The sequence below is a fragment of the Haliaeetus albicilla genome, chromosome 26 (assembly GCF_947461875.1).
Source record: "Haliaeetus albicilla chromosome 26, bHalAlb1.1, whole genome shotgun sequence".
In the NCBI taxonomy this organism is placed as follows: Eukaryota; Metazoa; Chordata; class Aves; order Accipitriformes; family Accipitridae; genus Haliaeetus; species Haliaeetus albicilla.
This window is the reverse complement of record NC_091508.1, coordinates 23,270,869-23,290,721: the sequence shown is the minus strand read 5'-3', so window position 1 is coordinate 23,290,721 and position 19,853 is coordinate 23,270,869. Positions and strand designations below refer to the sequence as shown.

At 46.5% G+C, this 19,853-nt stretch overlaps 1 protein-coding gene across 7 annotated transcripts in view; it reads left to right on the top strand.

The window, feature by feature from the left end:
* Positions 1-7,854: 7,854 nt before the first annotated feature.
* GARNL3 (GTPase activating Rap/RanGAP domain like 3) overlaps positions 7,855-19,853 on the top strand; it is a 54,768-nt gene continuing 42,769 nt past the window's right edge. For 2 of the 7 annotated variants that reach the window (XM_069771495.1, XM_069771494.1), the window contains exon 1: positions 7,855-8,328. In XM_069771495.1, coding sequence (XP_069627596.1) covers positions 8,051-8,328 — 278 coding nt within the window. In that variant the 5' untranslated portion in view covers positions 7,855-8,050. Of the gene's footprint in view, positions 8,390-8,540; positions 8,727-16,608; positions 16,805-19,853 lie in introns of those variants that run through there. The other 5 variants (XM_069771503.1, XM_069771496.1, XM_069771498.1 and 2 more) reach the window with 3 other exon arrangements.

Here is a 19,853-nt window from a genome sequence, read left to right as displayed (position 1 = left end):
AGAGAGAGAAAACTCTCGGCAAGAAGAATGACGCCCGGACAGGAGGCGTCGTTGGGCAAGACGACCTACGGAGCCACAACCATGAGGCCAGGAGGCTCTACGGCAGAGTCTCCAGAGAAGAGGAGTCGAACAGAATGGCCCGTTACAAGATGGCACTGTCAAAACCCAGACGACAGATGCACTAGAAGCCTGGCGTTGAGACCTAAGGATGTCAGGATGCGGGGAAGAAGTCCAAGTCCGAGAAAACGGACGGCTAGAGAGCAGAGCTGCCAATGCAGCCCAGAAGAACGCTGCCAAAAGAGGACCGACCGGAACCCGCCGAGACCGATCCATGCTTTAGAGCTCCGAGCGCAAGAAAAGAAGCACCCGATTGGCACCGGGCCGATGAGTAAGAGCATTCGAGACCCTAGGGACGGCGCCTAAAGCGCATGCCACGCTCCCCCGGCACAAAGCGCAACGAGGACGTCGAGACCCGAGGAAGGTCTAAGCGCACAAGACAGACTACACGCCACCGCGGACACGGGCTGGAACTGCCCTGCCCGGCACACACTGGTCTCGTGCTGAAAAGCAACTTGCTCCCTTCGCCTGCGCAAAGGCGACTGCTTTGGGGCAGCCCTCTCTCCTGCGCTAACTTTAAAACCCCTCCCGGCAATTCCCAGCTGTGTCCCTTCCTCCCAGCCTCTCCCCAGCCCGGGTCCCTCAGCTTAGCTTTCAGAGGGCCGAGGGTCCGAACCCACCCTCCACAAAACCACACGGGCTAACTGGGATGTTCCTCAAGGGGACACATTGCTCTTCAACATCTGCAATGAAAACAAACAAACAAACAAACAAACAAAAAAAAACCAAATCAGAAAAGGCAGTAAGCATCCCACTGGCCAACGCCAACTACTTCCCCAACTCCCCCCTCCTCACAAGTGCCACCGCGTTCGCTTCCCCGCTCATTCCAGAGTCAGACCCTGCAGCCGTCGTCACTCGTGGTACCTAAGGTACCAAGAGACACCGAGTTAGCATGGCACTCATGAGAAGTCATCGGCCCCACGCTCCTCCTCACTAATCCACAGCTCACCTCAAACGCTCACCCAATTCAAAGATAGCCCGCACAGCGCCTCCAAAACAGAAGGTAAACGCTTAACCGAGCAGCCCCATAATACTTCGCTATTCAACACCGACCCGGCCGACGACCGCCTCACCTTCTCGGACCGCTCACCGGCATGCAGCTTTGCAGGAGACCTTAGAGCAGACTTCACGGTACGTAAAGGGTGCCTATAAGAAACCTGCAGAGGGACTTTTTACAAGGGTGTACAGCAATAGGACAAGGCGGTAGCGACTTCAGTCCTAAGGAGGGTACATTTAGTTTAGGTATTAGGAAGACGTTTCTCACTAGGGGTGGCGAGGCACTGGAACGGGTTGCCCAGAGAAACTGCGGATGCTCCCTCCCTGGAAGCATTCAAGGCCAGGTCAGATGGGGCTTTGAGCAACCTGGTCTCGCGGAAGGCGTCCCTACCCATTGCAGGGGTGGGGTAGGAACTAGAGGATCTTTATGGTCCCTTCCAACCCAAACCACTCTACGATGCTATGACATCCAAATCCAACTGCAAAACTCATCTGAGAAGGGCTGGTGAACCCTCCTCCCTTTCCCCAGCAGTCCCAAAACTTTAGAAACCCCTTTTCTTCTCCTCAACCGTCAGGAAAGGAACCCCACTGCTTCCTGACGCCTCCTGCCCTCCATTCGCGCCCCTGAACCCCCTTCAGTGGCTACTCCTCAGGAGCCGCTCTTCTGAGCCACATCCCAAATTCTGGAGGCACCTCCTAACCTACAGTTTCACAGAGACCCTGAGCTCTGCTACATGCCCACAAAATAAAGTCAAGTCCCAAGGCTTGTAATCTACGAGGGGCCTGCTACGAGCTGCAAAGATTCTAGGGACAACGGGGCATTCTGTGGGCAATGAGGAAAGGCGACGAGGCATCCCAGACCCTGAAAGGCATTGTGCTTCACGGCCCTTCTGCTTTCTTCAGAAATACTAAATCTCCATATACAGATGCATACAAGACGCTCACCCTAACCCCTGCTAAACAATGTCACCATCGGTCCCGTTAAGAGAGATATCAGCAACTTACACAGCATACAGCAGAACTGGTGGAAAAAAAACAAGGTTCCTTTTTCAATAAAGTTGGGAATTCCAGGAAAACACAATGCATGAAGAATTTAAAAAAAAAAACAAAACTAAACAATGCATACTACTAAACCATCTTTCTACCCCCGAACACTCAAAACAAAATTACTGACCTGAAAAAAAAGAAAGGAAAACAAACAAACAAAAAAGCTGCATACAAGTGTTACTTTCTACCACACAGGCTGCTGAACCTTGACTGGTCCTGAAGCTCTTACCTCAGGCAGACAGCTCTTCCCAAAGGGCTGAGCCAGCTCAAAAGCTGCAAAGGACTCAAGCAAGAGCTGAGCACCAACACCAGAGAAACCCAGGAGCACAATGAGCTCCCTCAGCAGAGGCTGTGGCTCAAATACCCCCAGCCTCCACCCACCACCCTTAGCACAATCACCTGGGAAAGGGCAAACCACCAGAAGTTATAAAGTCAGCTGGAGGAGCAGCAGCACTGTTCTCACCTGCCTTAAATTTACAGCAAGCAATGCCCTGAACAGAGAAAGTAACCCAGGAAATGACACTACTTGCTCCTGTACTACAGCTACACCTATTGCATCAGCAGTGTGACTGGGTCGGGAATTAAACTTAATTTTTCTGGGGTGTAGATAGAAAGTGATAGATGTCCTTCTAAACTATTGTTGTGGTTTCAGCCCAGCCGGTAACAAAGGACCACACAGCCGCTCGCTCACTCCTCCCGCCCCCCTCCGGCAAGATGACGGAGGAGAGAAAAGGAAAAAAACCTGGAACCTTGAGGGTTGAGATAAAGGCAGTTTACTGGGACAACACACAAAAAAAAGTTACAACAACAACAACAACGGTACTAATGAAAGAGTATACAAAAAGAGTGATGCACAGTGCAACTGCTCACCACCCGGAACCCGACGCTCCGCCACTTCCCCCACCGAAAGTTGAGCGCACCCCCCCGGCCCGCTCCCCATTTATATACTGAGCATGCTGTAACATGGTATGGAATAGCTCCTTGGCTAGTTTCAGGTCAGCTGCCCCGGCTATGCCCCCCCTACCTTCCAGGTTCCTGTAAAAAATTAACTCTATCCCAGCTGAACCCAGGACAACTACGCAAGAAACTAGCTCATTAAATGCAATGGCAATGTTGTTATCAAAATTGATAATTCAGAAGGTTCTGGGGCAATAACCTGGCATGCTGCGCAGAACAAAGTGGCTGACTGGAATTCTAGCGCCAAAAGACTTCATCTCCTGGCGTGCTGTGTAGAACAACATGGACAACTGGAAGCTCTGCCCAGTACAGAACAATATGGCAGGCTGGAATCCTGGTGCCGGAGGACTAGAACTCTTGGTGTGCTGCAGTGCATACTGCTGTGTGAGGTGTAACCCTACACAGAGGTCATTTCTTCTGGTGTCCAGACCTGGAAGCCCCTATAGAACACAGAGTGTTGCTCTGTGATGCCCAACGCTGGCCCATGGCCCAACAGTGCCTGAGCTTCATCACCACCACATACACACCTACTGCTCTCTGGCACTGTGCTGTGCTTTCAGAACAGCCCTGAACTGCTCCAATCCCCTCCTTCCCTGACCCTCTGCTTTGACACAGCGCTGACCTGACCCCATGTCTAACTCAGCCAGGACTACTCTAACTCCTCAGTAAGCTCCCCACTGGCTGCCTCTGGTACAGCCCCAGCACCCCAGCAGCTTCGCACAGCTTCAGCGTGGCCTCACTATGATTGCAGACCCTCATTGCCACCGTGCACCCTCCCTGCCACCTGCAGCCCCAGTACTGCTGCCTCCTGCACTGCCCCAGGCCATTTCTCCCTTTGCCCCTTGCCTGCTGGGCCCCCCACTGTTTCTATCACAGGACCCGCAGCCCAAGCATGAAACAACCACCCATGCTTCACCTACTCTGCAGTTGCAGCCATAGTTTTGGTGCCAACTGGTGATATTCAGTGACTCCCTGACATGCAACTGCCCTCCACGGGCAACACAGCACACACTCGTCTGCCCCCAGCTGCAGCCTGGCCCACCAGCACCTTGATTCACAGCTGCAGCCCATCAGGAACACGGGGGCCATCACCACTATCTCCATTGGAAAAATGGGCCTGACGGGGCAGCAGAGGTGGGTGCCAGCTGCCAAGAACAGCTTGCTGAAAGCTAAAGAGAGCACCCTAGAGTACGCAAATGAGAGGAAGTAGTAAGTGGACAAGAGAACAAATGGAGACCCTAGCAGTGCAACAAAAGAGGGAAAAAAAAAAAATGCATGCAGTAGTGGGCCAAATAGATGACTCTGGGAGTGGGAGACAGCAAATGGAGGGCCTCAGTATGCACCAAAGTGCTCCTAATGCATGTAGTGGGCCTCAGCAGGGCCAATGGGAGGTCAGCTATCATCACGGAAACTCCATCTGCCACCCCTGCCAGCACACACACCAGGAACATCTCAGGATACTAATAGCAAATCCAGGGGCAGCCTCAGGCCCTCACACAGCACTGAGGAGCCCCAGCTGCCTCCAGGATGATGCAAGCCATTTCTAATAGCTGAGCGTCGATGGCACTGTGAGAAAAATCACCTGCAGCCCTGTGAACAGCACTGGGGTTATCCTGGAACATTGAGGAACCTTAAAGAGGTCCAAGAGCCCTTGGGAGCAGTCCCTAGCCTCTCAGACACGATGTATAACCTCCTCCCTGGAGCACTGTGTTGAGGCACTTTTTGCTGAACAGAAAGGGACACGGTATAGTGGTCACAGTCATGACCCATGAGGGTTACCTGACCCGCAGGCATGTAAAGATCATGACTGTGGAGTTCTCAGAATTCCACAATATACAAGGACGTGGAGGTCTGGGTTTCTGAGAATTTCTTTATTACAAATTACTACAAAATTACTATTATTAAAAACAAATATATAAAGTAGTATATATAGTGTGTATATATACACACATTACAAGTCACTACAAAATTACCACTAGGAAAGCAAGTATATGTATTACAAGAGTAAAGCAAATATATGTATATTACAAGATATTACAGAACTCCAACTAGTGAAGCAAGCATATGTTTATAAACCTTTACCTGTGTGCACGCCTATAAATATGTTATGTGAGATTTTACCGGTATGACACTTGCAAAACAGCTTCCAGGAGTGAGGCTAATCGATGACGGAAAAGCCTCACTTCAAAGACAATCTGCATCGCGGAGTCTGGAGCCAGCCACGTGTCCCTGGCAAGGGTCCAGTTTGTCCAGATGATCTCATGCAAGGAAGCTCTGGCAGAGAAGCTCATTTTGGGTAGGTAGTGAGTTATTTTTTATACCTTTTTGGTGTGGATACATAAGTGGGTGTAGGACATTGGTTCCTAGTGTAATTGTTGCCAAATCCTGTTTTCCTGGAAGGGCAGCTCGTTATCACAGTTTCTTTGTCCAACACACATCAAAGTATTTTTGTCCTGCTGACTACACCCCATCAAGAGGGTTTTGGCTCAGCTTATCAGAGACATCTCGGGGAGATATCTTTCTTTGTCAGTATGTCTACCGGGTCGCTTCTGTAGCAGCTCTGTCATATGGACAAGAGTTGAAAGAATAAAGCAATCATTGATTAATGAATGCACATAAATGACACCCGGGAGTGAGTGTATCACACAGCTCAGTGCCAGCACGCTCCCCCTTCCCCTGTGACACCTGAGGAGCCATTGCCAGACCACTGTTCATCAGTCCAGTAGGGAAGGATCGCATCCTGCTCCTGCCCTTGACAAGGCAAGAAACTTAAGTAACTGTCAAACCCACCCCCTTTTTCCTTCAGGGATAGGATTCAGCTCTGGTATTTGAGAGGAAAAGCCCTGATTTCACCTGTCTGTACTCTGCCCTACCTCTAGAATAAAACCCCACAAGACATTTTCACAGCTCTCAGCTCGCTCATTACCTCAGCAGTCCAATTTTGTGTGAGGTGACTGCAGCGTATCAAATCCAGACCCTGGATGAGAGCACAGAGCTGAACCCTGGTTGGCACAGGAGAAGATTACAAACCTCACAGAAGAGTTCACAGCCTAGTGTTTATTATTTTAGGATTTAGACAGTTCCATTTTTGTAAGTCATCAATCCTGAATCTAAGTTATAAACTTCAAATCTTGGAACCAAAATATTTGTTGCGGATTTGAAGTTTATGGATAATGATAGATTTTAAATCCTCATGCCTGATCAGTAAATGAGTAAACTCTAAACCCCGACAAATACTGACGCTCACAAAGTAAACTACAACCCCTGAGTAAGCAACCCTCAGCTACAAACTCTAAAAAATAAACCATAAGTGAAAGACTCTGAATCCTCAGTTTTAAGTAAGAAATGCCAAAGCACGTATGAGCAGGAAAACAGCAAAGAGAACCTGAGGAATTTTTGCCCACAGCTTTAAAAGTTTCCCTGCAGGAGAGCCAGCAGACCCACATGAGAATGTACTTCCACTGAACCTACCTGCAACACTGTAAGCACTAATTCATCCACATTAGGGACAATTAACATAATTTTTTGGGGTACTCTCAGCTCCACAGGCAAACACCCAGAGCCAGTGACGTTTATTACAAGCAACTAGCCTTTTCTTAAGGAAAGCAGAACCTGCTAAGAGAGAAGCATTTGTGACAACTAGTAATATTCCTCCTGCAGTCACTAACAGCACTTCTAAAACAGTTGCCTCTGGCCAGTAAATCCCACCCTAAAGACTAACCAGAAATGCCTCACAGAACAAAGGTAAAATACTGCAGCTGGGGAAATATTTATGATGTAAAATAGTATTTTTTTTTAGCCTGTTACCCACATTCTGAACATTTGTAGTTCAAGCTACTTAACCACTTGACACATCACTCAAATTGCCACTGCTCAGCAAATCTGGGTCCTGCTCAGTACCCACACTCAGCTTCAGTCTCAAACCCTGCCCCCTCCAGCTCCTTCCACCCAGCAGCACGCAGACTGTCACACAGTCTTCCCCATCCCCAACTAGGACACAACCACCTTCCACCCGTCCAGCCTCCCTCACGTGCAACATAGCCGCAGGACTTAGCTGTGCCAAGGATGCAAGTCTGAGCTTGTCCTCTGTGGCTGGCCGCAGATCTCTCTCTACAGAGCTCCCAACTGTGACAGTCCTTCAACTGCCAGGCTATATGTCAGCACCTGCAAAAGGCAAGAACAGTTACCGAGCGGCCAGGCAACTGCACAGCCCTCCCAGAACCATCCCCTACTCTGAGGCTTGTCATTGTTCTCACAATTAAGATTTACTCTACACTGTTTTGGTCACCTCCTCCAGCTCCATTTCATTACCGGGATGTCACATAGCCCTCAAGGACCATCAGGCTCGCTTAGGTACCCAGCTAACTCCAGCCTCCAGTAGATGGTGGTACTCAGAGAAATTGCAGCACAGACTGAGACTGCAATGCTCGAAATGTTTCTCTGACTTGGCATGAAAATGCACACACCCAACACAGAAAGGAGGAAGCAGCAGTCATCTCTCACCTGCCCACCCTCTCTTGCCACAACCAGGAGAAGGAGAGCCAGGGGACCATCCGTCACTGTGCCCGAGTGCTACCCGTTTAATGCACTGTCACCAGAAGTGTGCCTCTCATCCATACGAGAGCTAGGAAGACTGCCCACCCAGTGCCACTTCCCCAGCCCTCTGTCACCCCTACTCCATTTATGCTTCTGCACTAAGCGGAGCCCCTAGTCCCTCCCCCATAGCGAACGCTGGCACATACTGCCACAGCATCCGGTATTTGCGGTCAGACCTTCAGACCGCCCAGAAAGCAGTGTCCAGCCAAGACAGGATAAAACCCACGGCCTCCAAAATCTCCAGACCAAAGGGACTGAGCTAATGGGAAACTGACCCCGGCCAGGACAATGACAGAACCGGAGCTTCGCTTCGCTCCCTCGGGCTGCCTCACAGACAATGCCGCGCCCTCCCCGCCGCCGGCGCCGTGGACCCGCGGGCTCTAGGACCCGGCGAACGGCGCGGGCCGGGGCTCCGCGGCCTGCGCCCTGGTCCGCTGCCGGCGGCCCCCGGGCTGCCGACGTGCCGTGCTGCAGCGGAGGGGGCGAGGGGGCGGGAGAGTCGCAGCGCACCCCCAGCCGCCGCGCGCTCGCCTGGTCCGCGTCAGCAGGGCAGTGCCGAAACCGACGGGAGCGTGGGGGCGCCGCGGTGGGAGAGCGTCCCGATGCCCTTCTCAGGTGCGCCGGGCAGCCTCACGGCCAGCTGCTGCTGGTGCCCGGCGCCTCTGAGCGTCCTCTGGTAACTACCTGGCTCGGGAGCGTCCGAGAGCAGCGGGCGCTCGGCCGGCGGGGTGGCGCTCGGAACCACCGCCGCTCCGGGAGCGCGGGCGGGCCGCGGGCGTGGCGGTGCCGGGCTGCCCCTCAGCTGGGCTTCCTGAGGGGCAGCGAGGCCGGCTGGTGCCGAAGCCGCCAGCCTGGGAGGGGCAGACGAGGCGCACGTTCTCCTCGTCCTTTGGCAGCGGCCTGCCCGACCTGATGTTGACCCGGAAACATGAGAAAAGAGAGCAGACGCCATCAGAGATTGGCCTTAAATAAACCAACAAACAGAAGGTCTCTGGAGAACTCTGTCGAATGAGGTCTGGGTGAACCTCTAAACCTTGATAAGGCTACATTTTCTTTTGTTGACATCTGTGTTCTATATGTACATTCAGTTGTGCTTATGTGCTTGTGTATATGTACAGGTAGGCATGTGCATGTATTCTCAGAGACATAAGAAAGTATTGCCTATGGGAAAAGAAATTCTTGTCCTTTGACTTAAAAATCACTCAGAACTGTACTAAGAACTGTACAGATTAATTGTTCCATTTGGGAAATTCAGAATTTTTAAAAAAGCAAGGCGTTCTACTGTTTTGTTAAAGACTGGTTTTGGTTTTTTTTCTTGATCCACTGCTTTGCTGAGGTATTTAAAATATTTTAATTACTGAGAATAATCGTTTTTATGGAAGTGGCTGGCTCAAACAGTTAACGGCAAAAATAGCTAGAGTTCAGTCAATCTTGAGAAGCTGGCGGCTCATGGCTTAGACAAGTGTACTCTTTGCTGGGTAAAAAAATGGCTGGATGGACAAGCCCAGAGGGTTGTGGTGAATGGAATTAAATCCAGTTGGCGGCTGGTCACAAGTGGTGTTCCCCAGGGTTCTGTTTTGGGGCTGGTTCTGTTTAATATCTTTATTAATGATCTGGATGAGGGGATTGAGTGCACCCTCAGTAAGTTTGCGGATGACACCAAGTTGGGAGGGAGGGTTGATCTGCTTGAGGGTAAGAAGGCATTACAGAGGGATCTGGACAGGCTGGATCGATGGGTCGAGGCCAATTGTATGAGGTTCAACAAGGCCAAGTGCCGGGTCCTGCACTTGATCACAGCAACCCCATGCAGCGCTACAGGCTTGGGGAAGAGTGGCTGGAAAGCTGCCCGGTGGAGAAAGACCTGGGGGTGCTGGTTGACAGCCGGCTGAATATGAGCCAGCAGTGTGCCCAGGTGGCCAGGAAGGCCAATGGCATCCTGGCCTGTATCAGAAATCGTGTCGCCAGCAGGAGCAGGGAAGTAATTGTTCCCCTGTACTCAGCATCGGTGAGGTCACACCTTGAGTACTGTGTTCAGTTTTGGGCCCCTCACTACAGGGAAGACATTGAGGTGCTGGTGCATGTCCAGAGAAGGACAACTGAGTTGGTGAGGGGCCTGGAGCACAGGTCTTACGAGGAGTGGCTGAGGGAATGGGGGTTGTTTAGTCTGGAGAAAATGAGGCTGAGGGGAGACCTTATCGCTCTCTACAGCTACCTGAAAGGAGGTTGTAGCAAGGTGGGTGCTGGTCTCTTCTGTCAGGTAGCTGGAGATAGGACGAGAGGAGATGGCCTCAAGTTGCACCAGGGGAGGTTCAGATTGGATATTAGGAAAAATTTCTTTACTGAAAGGGTTGTCAGGCATTGGAACAGGCTGCCCAGGGAAGTGGTTGGGTCGCCATCCCTGGAGGTATTCAAAAAGTGCGTAGACAAGGCACTTCAGGACCTGGTTTAGTGGGCATTGTTGACTCGATGATCTTAAAGGTCTTTTCCAACCTAAATGATTCTATGATTCTAAGTTTCCAATGCTTTACTTTAGTTCTAGCTATGTAATACACCTTTTTTTTTTCCCCTGAAGAAATACAGTTTAATGGTCATGGGTTTTTTCTCCCTAAGTTACACATTTTGTGCATTAGCCTTCTTAAAAATACTCATTGAAGTTTTAGCCCTGTGTTGGAGTTGCCCTTGGTTGTTGTTTTTTTCCTAACAGCGAGCATTCTGGTTTGGGATTTATTGGCTTTATTGGATTTTATTTCGATTTTCACTCCTCTTTGCATCAGCTGTGTCATTGCAAGAACTTTTCCCTTATTTCTAATAAGCCAGACCTGTCATTCATGTACCAAATTTTTCACTGCACACTGAGATTCTGCCTGGTGTCAAATGTGATGCTGACTACACTTCAGAGAATGCAATTGTGTCACTTCTAGTTTCTTACTTATAAGTCAAATTTTTATTTTATTATCTCATCTGTGCACAAACTGCAATGACTTGCTTTTCCTCAGTATTCAGTACGATGCTGTCTAGATGTGTCTTGAATTCCATCGCTTTTCATGTGGCAGGCAAGTCACCATGTGAGCCCACTATTTTAGTCGCATAGTGTGAATGGAAGTCATTGTGGTGTGGCATCTTGACTTGAGAGCAGCATTCCATAGCAAATCTGTCCTACCTGCTTGGCTGTTTTGGAACTGACTAGTTTCTGCTACTTGCAGGCATACTGAATAGGTGTACTTTCCACAGAAAACTTTCTGCAGATGGCTAAAATTCTGTTATACCTTTACAATCCATTAAATGTTCAGTGCACAGCAGGGTAGTAAGAAGCAGCTGAGGGTCTGTTCCTTCTGGGTCCTTTGCCTTGCTTGTACTGTAGGTTTTTCTGGGAATATCTTTCACTAAGCATAAATTATTTTCCTACTTCCTCTGCATTGATCATTGTAATTTTTAAAGTCTTTGTCCATTTTTTTTGCCAAGCAAATATATAAATATATATATAGCTAGTTTAAGAGCTTACATTAAGTACTTTGTCTCTCATTCTATATGGTTGTTTTGTAAGCAAGCTGGAATTTGGCCTTGTGAAAGCCTTCAGAGATGGCAGGTATGCTACACTGAGTGTAGAATCTCAAACTTGCCCAGGCAGTGGCCAACCCATGCCACTGCAGGTCTGCACAGGTCCATTGAATGCACAGTGTGAAGGGGAAAGCTTGGAAGCAGTAATGGTGAATAAAGTTTGGCTATGCAGCAGAAATGTTTGTGTCTGGATGGAAGGTAATGCAGACCACCTTGTTGAGATTTGAGTGGTCTGAATTCTACCTAAGTGCCTAACTGGCTAAATACATTTGAAGGTTCAAAAATAATGAGATGGTAGAAAATTCTGGCTATGTGGACTTAAGTAGAATTTGAGCCATCTTACTCTAGTCCTATATGTGCCCAGGGTTTTCATGACCTCATTACTTCTTTTGCAAACATTTAAAAAAACCCCAAACATCAAACTTCAATTTTTGTGGCTTAGTCTGCTTTTGAGAAATTTGCTTCTAGACTTGTCTTTTTTGTAGCTATCCAGTTCTGAAAAAGATGAGTGGTTTTGATTTCACCTAATAAAAGGAAATCAAACATATCTTCCTTTTTTGGATCATTGTATGCCCTGTAAGTGCTTTGTATTGCGTGCTTCAGAAGAACATGAGAGACATCACCAGTGGAGAGTTACAAAATGGTTTTGCTATAAAGGGAAAGATCATCCTTTTGAAGTGTGACAAAAAGTGAGTTTGTGGTCTTTTGGGAAAGTAGAGGAGATAAAATGGGTTGATAGAGTTATTTTGAAATCTTAATTGTAGTGTTATTTGTCAGGCTGAAATAGACCAGCTGTATTCCCGTCTAAGAGTCTGCAATCATTTTCAAAGTATATTCCTTGTCTGCAAGGTGCTGAGGATCTCATCTGTCCTGAAGTTTGCTGGAAAGTAAACTTGTTTTACAATGCCTTAACAAAAGGAATGATGAAGAGTCCTTGTTTTGAGAGAAGAATAGCCCTATTTGGCTGACAGTACAGATATCACAAGTCTGGTGAATTGAGCTCTTTGTCTGTCTTTATATAATCCATACCAAATGGACTTGAATGACCCATGCTACTATAAAGGTGGAAGCAGATTAAGGGAGATGTAATTCTGGAAATTAAACAAAGTAGAGGTTCATTTTGATGAACCTTCAGGTTTATTACCATCCTGTATCTTTTCCAGTGAATAACTTCTTTTTCTTAATATTCCCATAATTCTGTTTCTCGGACTTTCTTCCTTATAATTCATAGGCTGTAGGCTTTTTTGTCTGTCCCTTTCTTTAAATATTGTCTCTCTGTTTCTCAGTACATATGCTTATAAAACTCATGTTTCTATATTATGTGGGTTTTTTTCTTTTGAGGGAAGTATGGAACTTGACATAGAATCAGCAGTGATTACAAATAAAGCTAAGGAAGTACTGCTATTTGTGTCTCTGCCAGCCTCTTACTGCAGAGACATGCTGCATCCTGCAACAGAATACTAGAAATGTACATCATTGCTAAAAGCTGCCAACAGGAATCCCAGATTTTAGCTAGACAGCATCCAAGCCAACGCATTTGCAGAATACCTCTTTAGACACTCTGTTTTCTTAATTTGCTATTACCTTTCTCACTTCCATCTTTGTGTGCTTGTTGTTTGAGAAAATTGGGAAGAGAATTGCTGACAGCATGTTGTAAGGGAGGCAGTCTGTGTAAAGAATGTTGTGGGTTTTATCGTGTTCAAGATTTATTGCAGCATTGAAATTATAGCATACTGCAGAAATGCCTTTTTTTTTTTTTTCCAAATATTTAAAAAAAACCCGAAACTTCAAACTTCAATTTTTGTGGCTCTTTTTCATCTAGAGGCTCTGTGCTTGCATTCCACCCTGACTGGAATTTTAGCACGCTGTTAGACTTTAGTACAGCATAAGACAGGCCAGAACTTTTTCAGGCTTTTCATTTCAGGAGGCATACTTAGAAAGAAATTGGCTGAGAAAAAGCTGTTGTTGCAATTGCTAAGATCTGTGCAGAAGCAGGGTATGTTTCTTTGCTGTTTGAAAGAGTGGTGGTTTTAAAAGTTGGTATTCTTCAGGATGACAGAGGGGCACCACAGAACAAATACTTCGGTTTGAGTGCATGCATGTATTCATATTAACTCTCTTTTATAGCTAGTGCACAGAAGGGAGGAGGAATGGGGTAAATGACAACTGCATTAAAATGGAAATTAAGTACTTTAAGTGGAAGGTTCTTTCTGTTTCATTATTTCCACAGAAGTAGGTTCTTCTGAAGGAAAAGAGAAAAACAGCCTTATTTTTGGCAATCTTGTAAAGGAATCCAGATATTTAGAAAGAAGAAGAGTTGTGGTTGAGTACAAAATACTGAGAAGAGGTTATTGTTGGTATTTCAGTGAAGATTTTTGTTTCTTTAGTATAGAAGTTCCTTTTAAGTTATTTTACTGGGTATGCATGCTTGTGCTCGTTAGGGTATTTCTTGATATATAAGCAGCCAGCTTTGAGTTTACAGTGTTATTAGTTGAAATACACTTTCAAGTGGCACGTGGTTGGATTTGTGTTTATACATTTAAGATAGGATATAATGAGCTAGAGCGCATTAGGGGCCTGCTCATTACAGGCAGTCTACAAACAAATAAGATATTCTTTACAGTGTGTTATTTTACTGGGCTAAAATCAATTATTTCCATTGATTTCCAAAACTGGAAGATCTTTTCCATGCATGGGAGATAATCCTTCAAAGCCACAAACAATATTTAGTGATACAGTTAACTAGTACAGAGCATTGTTTGCAGTAAATAACCAGTTAGCTTCTTGGAGTTTCTTGCCTGTAGACATAGGGGGTTTTAGATTTCATTTTTAAAAACAAAGGTATCGTTGCTAAGGTGCAGATTCCTATCTCCTGTCAGCTTTGAGGATTTGTCAGGGGACACACTGTAAAGGATTGACCCATGTCCATACATTTAACATTGAGTAAAAGCACAATAATATAGATAATGAAGGAAGATTATTCCAAAAATTGTTAAATGTTTCTGATTTAAATTTGATGGCATTATTTCTAGCTGGAAGAACTATGAAACGCTACAGTTATCTGTATGAGGAAAAAGGCAGTGTGCAGAAGAAAGCATGAAGAGATGTTACTCCAAGAGTGCCCCATGCATGGAATTCTCACTGTATTTTAGCATTAGGGGTAAAAACTAAAAAAAAAACAAAACCAAAAAAACCCAAACCCAAAACATGTTTAGATTTTGCTCATTGAGCATTATGTTATAGACTTAGATGTGGCCATCAACTGCCTGTGGACAGAGATAACGTTTCTCTAGGAATAACAGCCAGTTTTTGTGAGAGGCTGGGTGTATGGGTACAATTTTTTGATTTGGACCCGAGGTGCCATCTGCCAAACTGAGCAGCTGTGGGATATGTAACTTGTAGATGGTCCTACATGATGATATGAGGTTCAGAATAATAATATGCTGGGTTCCAAATGCATTTTATTACTTTATTCATGCTTGTAGTTTGCTCAAATCAATCTATCATTAAACTCCCAATCCAACTGTATCCTGTTAATTCCCTGGTTAACCAAAAAAAGTCTCTCCCTACCATTTTTGAAAGATTTTTTTTCTTTTTCTTTTTTTTTAACCCCAAGTTACTTTATTGAGCAGCTGATAGTGTGGCTCCTCAAACACAATGGCAGAACTGACAGCCAAGGGTGATGCTGTGACATAGGAGGAGGAGTAAGTAACTGGTGGAGGGTGCAGACTCACTCAGACAGAATTGCTGCTAGAGGCTCCATTGTGAAGTTATCCCCAGGTCTCAATATGTTGGAAACTTCGCTTATAGAAGATCCAAATGGGTCTTAATTCTAATAAGCTTTAGCATTCTATGTTGTCTGAATTCTTTAAGGCAAGGCTAATGCTTGACAGAATTCCTCACCAGTACATCACCAGCTTGCGTCCAGCTCAGATCAGCATTAATTAAAAGTTGCTCTTTGGTGGCTTCTACTGCATAATGGTTGTCCTTTGCCCTCTTCTGTCACTCTTCATCTTCTAGTGGCTGACAGAATAAGCAGAGAGACCCAGAATGATATGAATTCTGGAAATTGAACTGCCTTTTTAACACTAGGGAAGCTTGTCATTAAATTCAGACCTCAAAGTAGAGTTTTAGTGTATTAACTGAAGTTACTAGTTTGTAATAATTGTTGTTAAGAAAGATAAGAATATACACACAATCACGTCATGTAGTAAGTCATTACAGTTTACTACATGGATGGCTGCAGTATTTAATAATACACAGTAATGCAGTGCAGTTCATTACAAAACATACAAGCAATTGAAATTACTGAAGAAATTTGTCTAAACAGAATACAGTCATCCAAGTTATGATTACCCAAGATACAAGTTGTTACTCTAGCAAGACATTGGTTCATCTTTAGTCGTAATAGTTGATTGTAATATTGGTTTCAACTCCTACTGAAAAGTTTTAAGATAAATCCTCACACAGTCAAAATACTTTTGGTCACCTTGCTATGCTTTGATTCCCAATGTGGGGGTTCAAACCTCACTCCAGGGTTTATGTCACATGACAAGCATAGAGTAAGTATGTTTACCTCCTGAAAAGGCAGAGAATAGTGTATGTCTGTGCAAAAGGAGAAAACAGAGGGAAGAACTTCACACACTTGAAAGCACTGCTGTTTTGTTATGTGTTAGACTTTTAAAGTCACACAGGTGGAGATCATTGGAAGACTCAATTGCGATGAAATGGGCTGGTGCCAGCTGGCAAGCGAAAGACTCTGCCCACGCGATGTCTGACTTTCTGACTTTGTTAAAGAAATAATACTGAATTGAGCTGTCATTCCTTCCCCGGTAAGGTTTCACGTTGCTGGCCAGTTGTGATTGAACATCACAGAGGCTATCAGTCTGTGAGACGCCTGCACTTCTAAAGATTCTGAGCTGTAGGTGAGCAGGTTAAGAAAACACGTTATGTGCCTTTACTGATGCAACAGTAGTAGCATTAAGCCTGACTTCTAGAATGCAGCAGGCAGCAAGGTGGATAGAGAGCTGGCAAAGGGGTTTGCTCCTATTAAATAGCAACCAGCTCCGAGGCGACGACTCGGCGGAAGCCAGCTTCCCTACCTCTCGCGTTTACCGAGCCGGCGTTTGCGAGGGGCGCTGCCGCGGGCCCGGCCCCTCGGGGCGGTGCCGGCTAAGGCCCCTCGCTACGGGGGGGCGCAGATCGCGTTCGCTTCCCTTCCCCGCGGAGCTCTGCTCCCGGCTGCGAAGGACGGGCCCGGCCGCTCGCTCGCAGCCCAGGACTACAGCTCCCGGCGGGCCCTGGCGGCGGCGCGGCGGCCGGCGCGGCGTCTGAGTGGCTCGCGGGCCGGGGCGGGCGCGCGGCGACCGTGCGCCGGGGTAGCGGGATGTGTGCGCGGAGCTCCCGTCGCCTCTCCCGCGCGGGACGGAGCCGCGGGAGCGACGCCGGAGGGGTGAGGCCTCCGGCTGGCCGCCCGCATGGAGCTGAGCAGCGCAGAGGCAGCCTCCACCCGCTTCCTCGGCCTCACTCAGCGGTACCGGCGCCGGGGAGGCGGGGGCCGAGCTCGGGCGGGGCGCGGCGCGATGCGGTGCGGGCCCGCGCTGTCGATGGCGGAGAGGCCGTGCTATGCTTTCACCGCCCGGGGGGCTGGAGGGGCCGCCGGAGCGGTGGCGCCGGAGGCTCCCGCGCGGAGGGGGGGCTGGCCCTCAGGCAGCGGAGCAGCGGGGGTCCCGGCGCTGCGGCCGCCTCCCTCGGGGGCTGCTGCAGGTGGCGCGGGCGGAGCCAGGCGAGCGTCTCCAGGGTCGATTTTGCAGCTTATTTAGCCTTACGCTCCTGCAAGCAGATGCCGGTGGGATGGTAACTGCAATTACCCGATTTCTGAGGGCGCTTGCACCTGCGCCTGCCTCTTCAGTGAGAACAGATTAACCCGTACTGGCCAGTAGAGATCTAGGTGGTAAGGAGAATGGAGAGCCCAAGAGGCGTGCAGGCTACGTTGTTGGGATCGCACAGGTGCAATCCACAAACTCGCCCCCTTCTGCCACTACCACCCGCCCCCCAGGTAGGCCTTTCCAGTGTCAAAGTCCTAAAAGACAAAACGTGTGATTTGACACTAGGATCCTAAAAATACATTCCTACGTTTATATTAGCAAATATGTTTAAGCTTGCTTCTTTGTTCGACTTTCAGGACTGTTAAAGTTTGTAGAAGCTTCTGTTGAAATGGGAGGAAAATGGTCCTCTCTCCCTTCCTCATTACTGTACATTTACGCAACAGCACTTGTGTTCCCAAACAAGTGGAAGAGGGAGGTGGAGTATACCCTGGGTGCTGTACAAATGTGTATAAGCTGGGTTTTTTTCATGTGAATAAAGGCTCATTTGTATTAAAACGCTTTGCAATATAAGTAAATTTTAAATTATTAAGCCAAAAGGGTCCAAGCCACTGGTAAACCTAAGTATTTCAGTGCTGGCAGTTCATCTTAACAGGATGAAAACTATTTTAAAACTGGCATAACTGGACCAACGGTGTTTTTCTGATGTGGATCAGGTTAGGACTGAGGAAGGATGTGATCCAATGAAGAAAATTAATAAGCAAAGCTAATGTTAATCACAGCATATGTTTTAATTTAGATGATGTGATATGTCAGAGAGTTGATGAGTACAAATCTTGGTGGTAACCAAGAATGGAGAGCCAAAGAGCTATGTAGGCTAGAATTCATTGGGGAATATGTGAGCTTATGCAAATAGTGCGATAATGTAAATCTTACCTATGCATAAATTGAGGCTAAGATACTTAACTTTCATGCAATTGTCTGTGTAGCATTTATGTTGGTGTAAGATTCTCCTTTAAGTACTTGATATGAAGCAGGTGACAAGTATGATATGAGGTAGAAGTGTGTTATGAAGTAGTTAGGCTGAGAAGAAGCAGAGATTAGCTATTGGGTATAATTCTGATTTTTAAAAGGACTGCCAGTGTGTGAAAGTTAGGTATGGTTTAGGTACTTGGAATTGGGATGCAAATGGATAAGAGTATTAGTATTAAAACACTATTGTTTTAATCAACATTTTCCTCGGATATACTCCTGTGTTTTAAATAGCAAGAGTGGTGTCGGAAAAATGCTTTTGATACCAAAGGGTGTGTTTGTGGTAAGACAATGTATTTCCTCAAATTATTGGAAGGTAGTTTGTGGAGATGATAGGAACATAAACCTTTCAGGCGCAAACTGTTCTTTATGCTTTTTCTGAGCTTGTCTGTGTTTTCTGTCTGTATTGTGTGAGCTAAGAAAATAGATTATTTCTCCCATTAAACTTGCTTGCTTTTGGTGTTCTCTGCATCATTTGATGAATATACCCTGTCTCGCTGCATATGTGAATCTCTGTACCCTTAGTTGGAATAGGTCTTAGGTATTTGGGCTGGAATGGAGTCCTGTGGGTTCCCCTTACAAGCCATACGTGGATATCACGTCTTTCTTTTTCACCTGTGTCACCACAGGCGTCTGTGACCATGGGATTGCACTGGAGGCTGGCTGTGGTATTATGGTAACTCTTCTCAAGACCCGATGAACAGTGGTGCGAAGCCTCTGCCAGTTTCCTTGCAGCATGTGACAGTGCTGTCTCCTTGTTATTTTATGTATACTGCTGTTGGCTACTGTCTGCATGCTTATCATTGTGTCCATCATGCAATGACAGAACTCTGAAACAGCCCTGCTCCCTGTCATTCTGTGGCCAGCAAAGCTGATGAAATGTGAAATGTTGGAGTATGTTGGAGTGCCTCCTAAAGGCAGCTATTTTATGGCTTGTCATTATGGAAATGCTAAAAAAAAAAAAAAAAGAAATCTAATAACTGTGCTGGGATTGTTTAGATCAAAAATTTTTTTCTGAGAATCTGGAATAGAGGATATATTCATGTGATAGAGAATATGGTTTTGTAGACATCACACCAGTTGTGAAGAGCTTTGTATTTGCAAATGCAGGTAAACCATAAGTTTGTGGATCAGATGGTCTCCTTCAACATCCTCTCTCTCATGGACATGAGGGAGTCTTCATGGTGAACCTTTCTTTGGGCTAATTGGCCTCCAGAACTTTGCTAGAAGCAATGTTGAGTACACCTGGCAGAATGTGGAAGACAATCATCTTTTCCATGTTGAGAAAAGATTTGTATGGTAGAACCCAAACTTAACTCTGCACCTCACTTCGTCTTTTGTTTTGTTGTGACTCTCTGGCTGGGAAATGTTACTGCAGTAGTTGTTGTTGGGAAGTGTCTTAATGATCTTAATTAAGATCAGACCAGTGTATCTGGTCTGCTCTTAATTCTACCACCATGTTTTGGACATTGCTTTCCAGGCTTTTTACCTGGGCTGCCAGGTGTATACCTTAATACACATTTTGCCTTTTTGTATTTCTAAATTAATGATTTTCATGTCGTGTTCTCCTTTAACTCGATAACTTGTATTTTGTTACATTAATACATTTGTGTGTTGTATACCTATGTCCATTTCTTAGTTATACAATGTTTGGTTTTTGAATGCTCTTTTCATATTTTATTTTTTAAAGCTTTTTGTTAGCTGCTGACTTTATCTCTGCAGCAT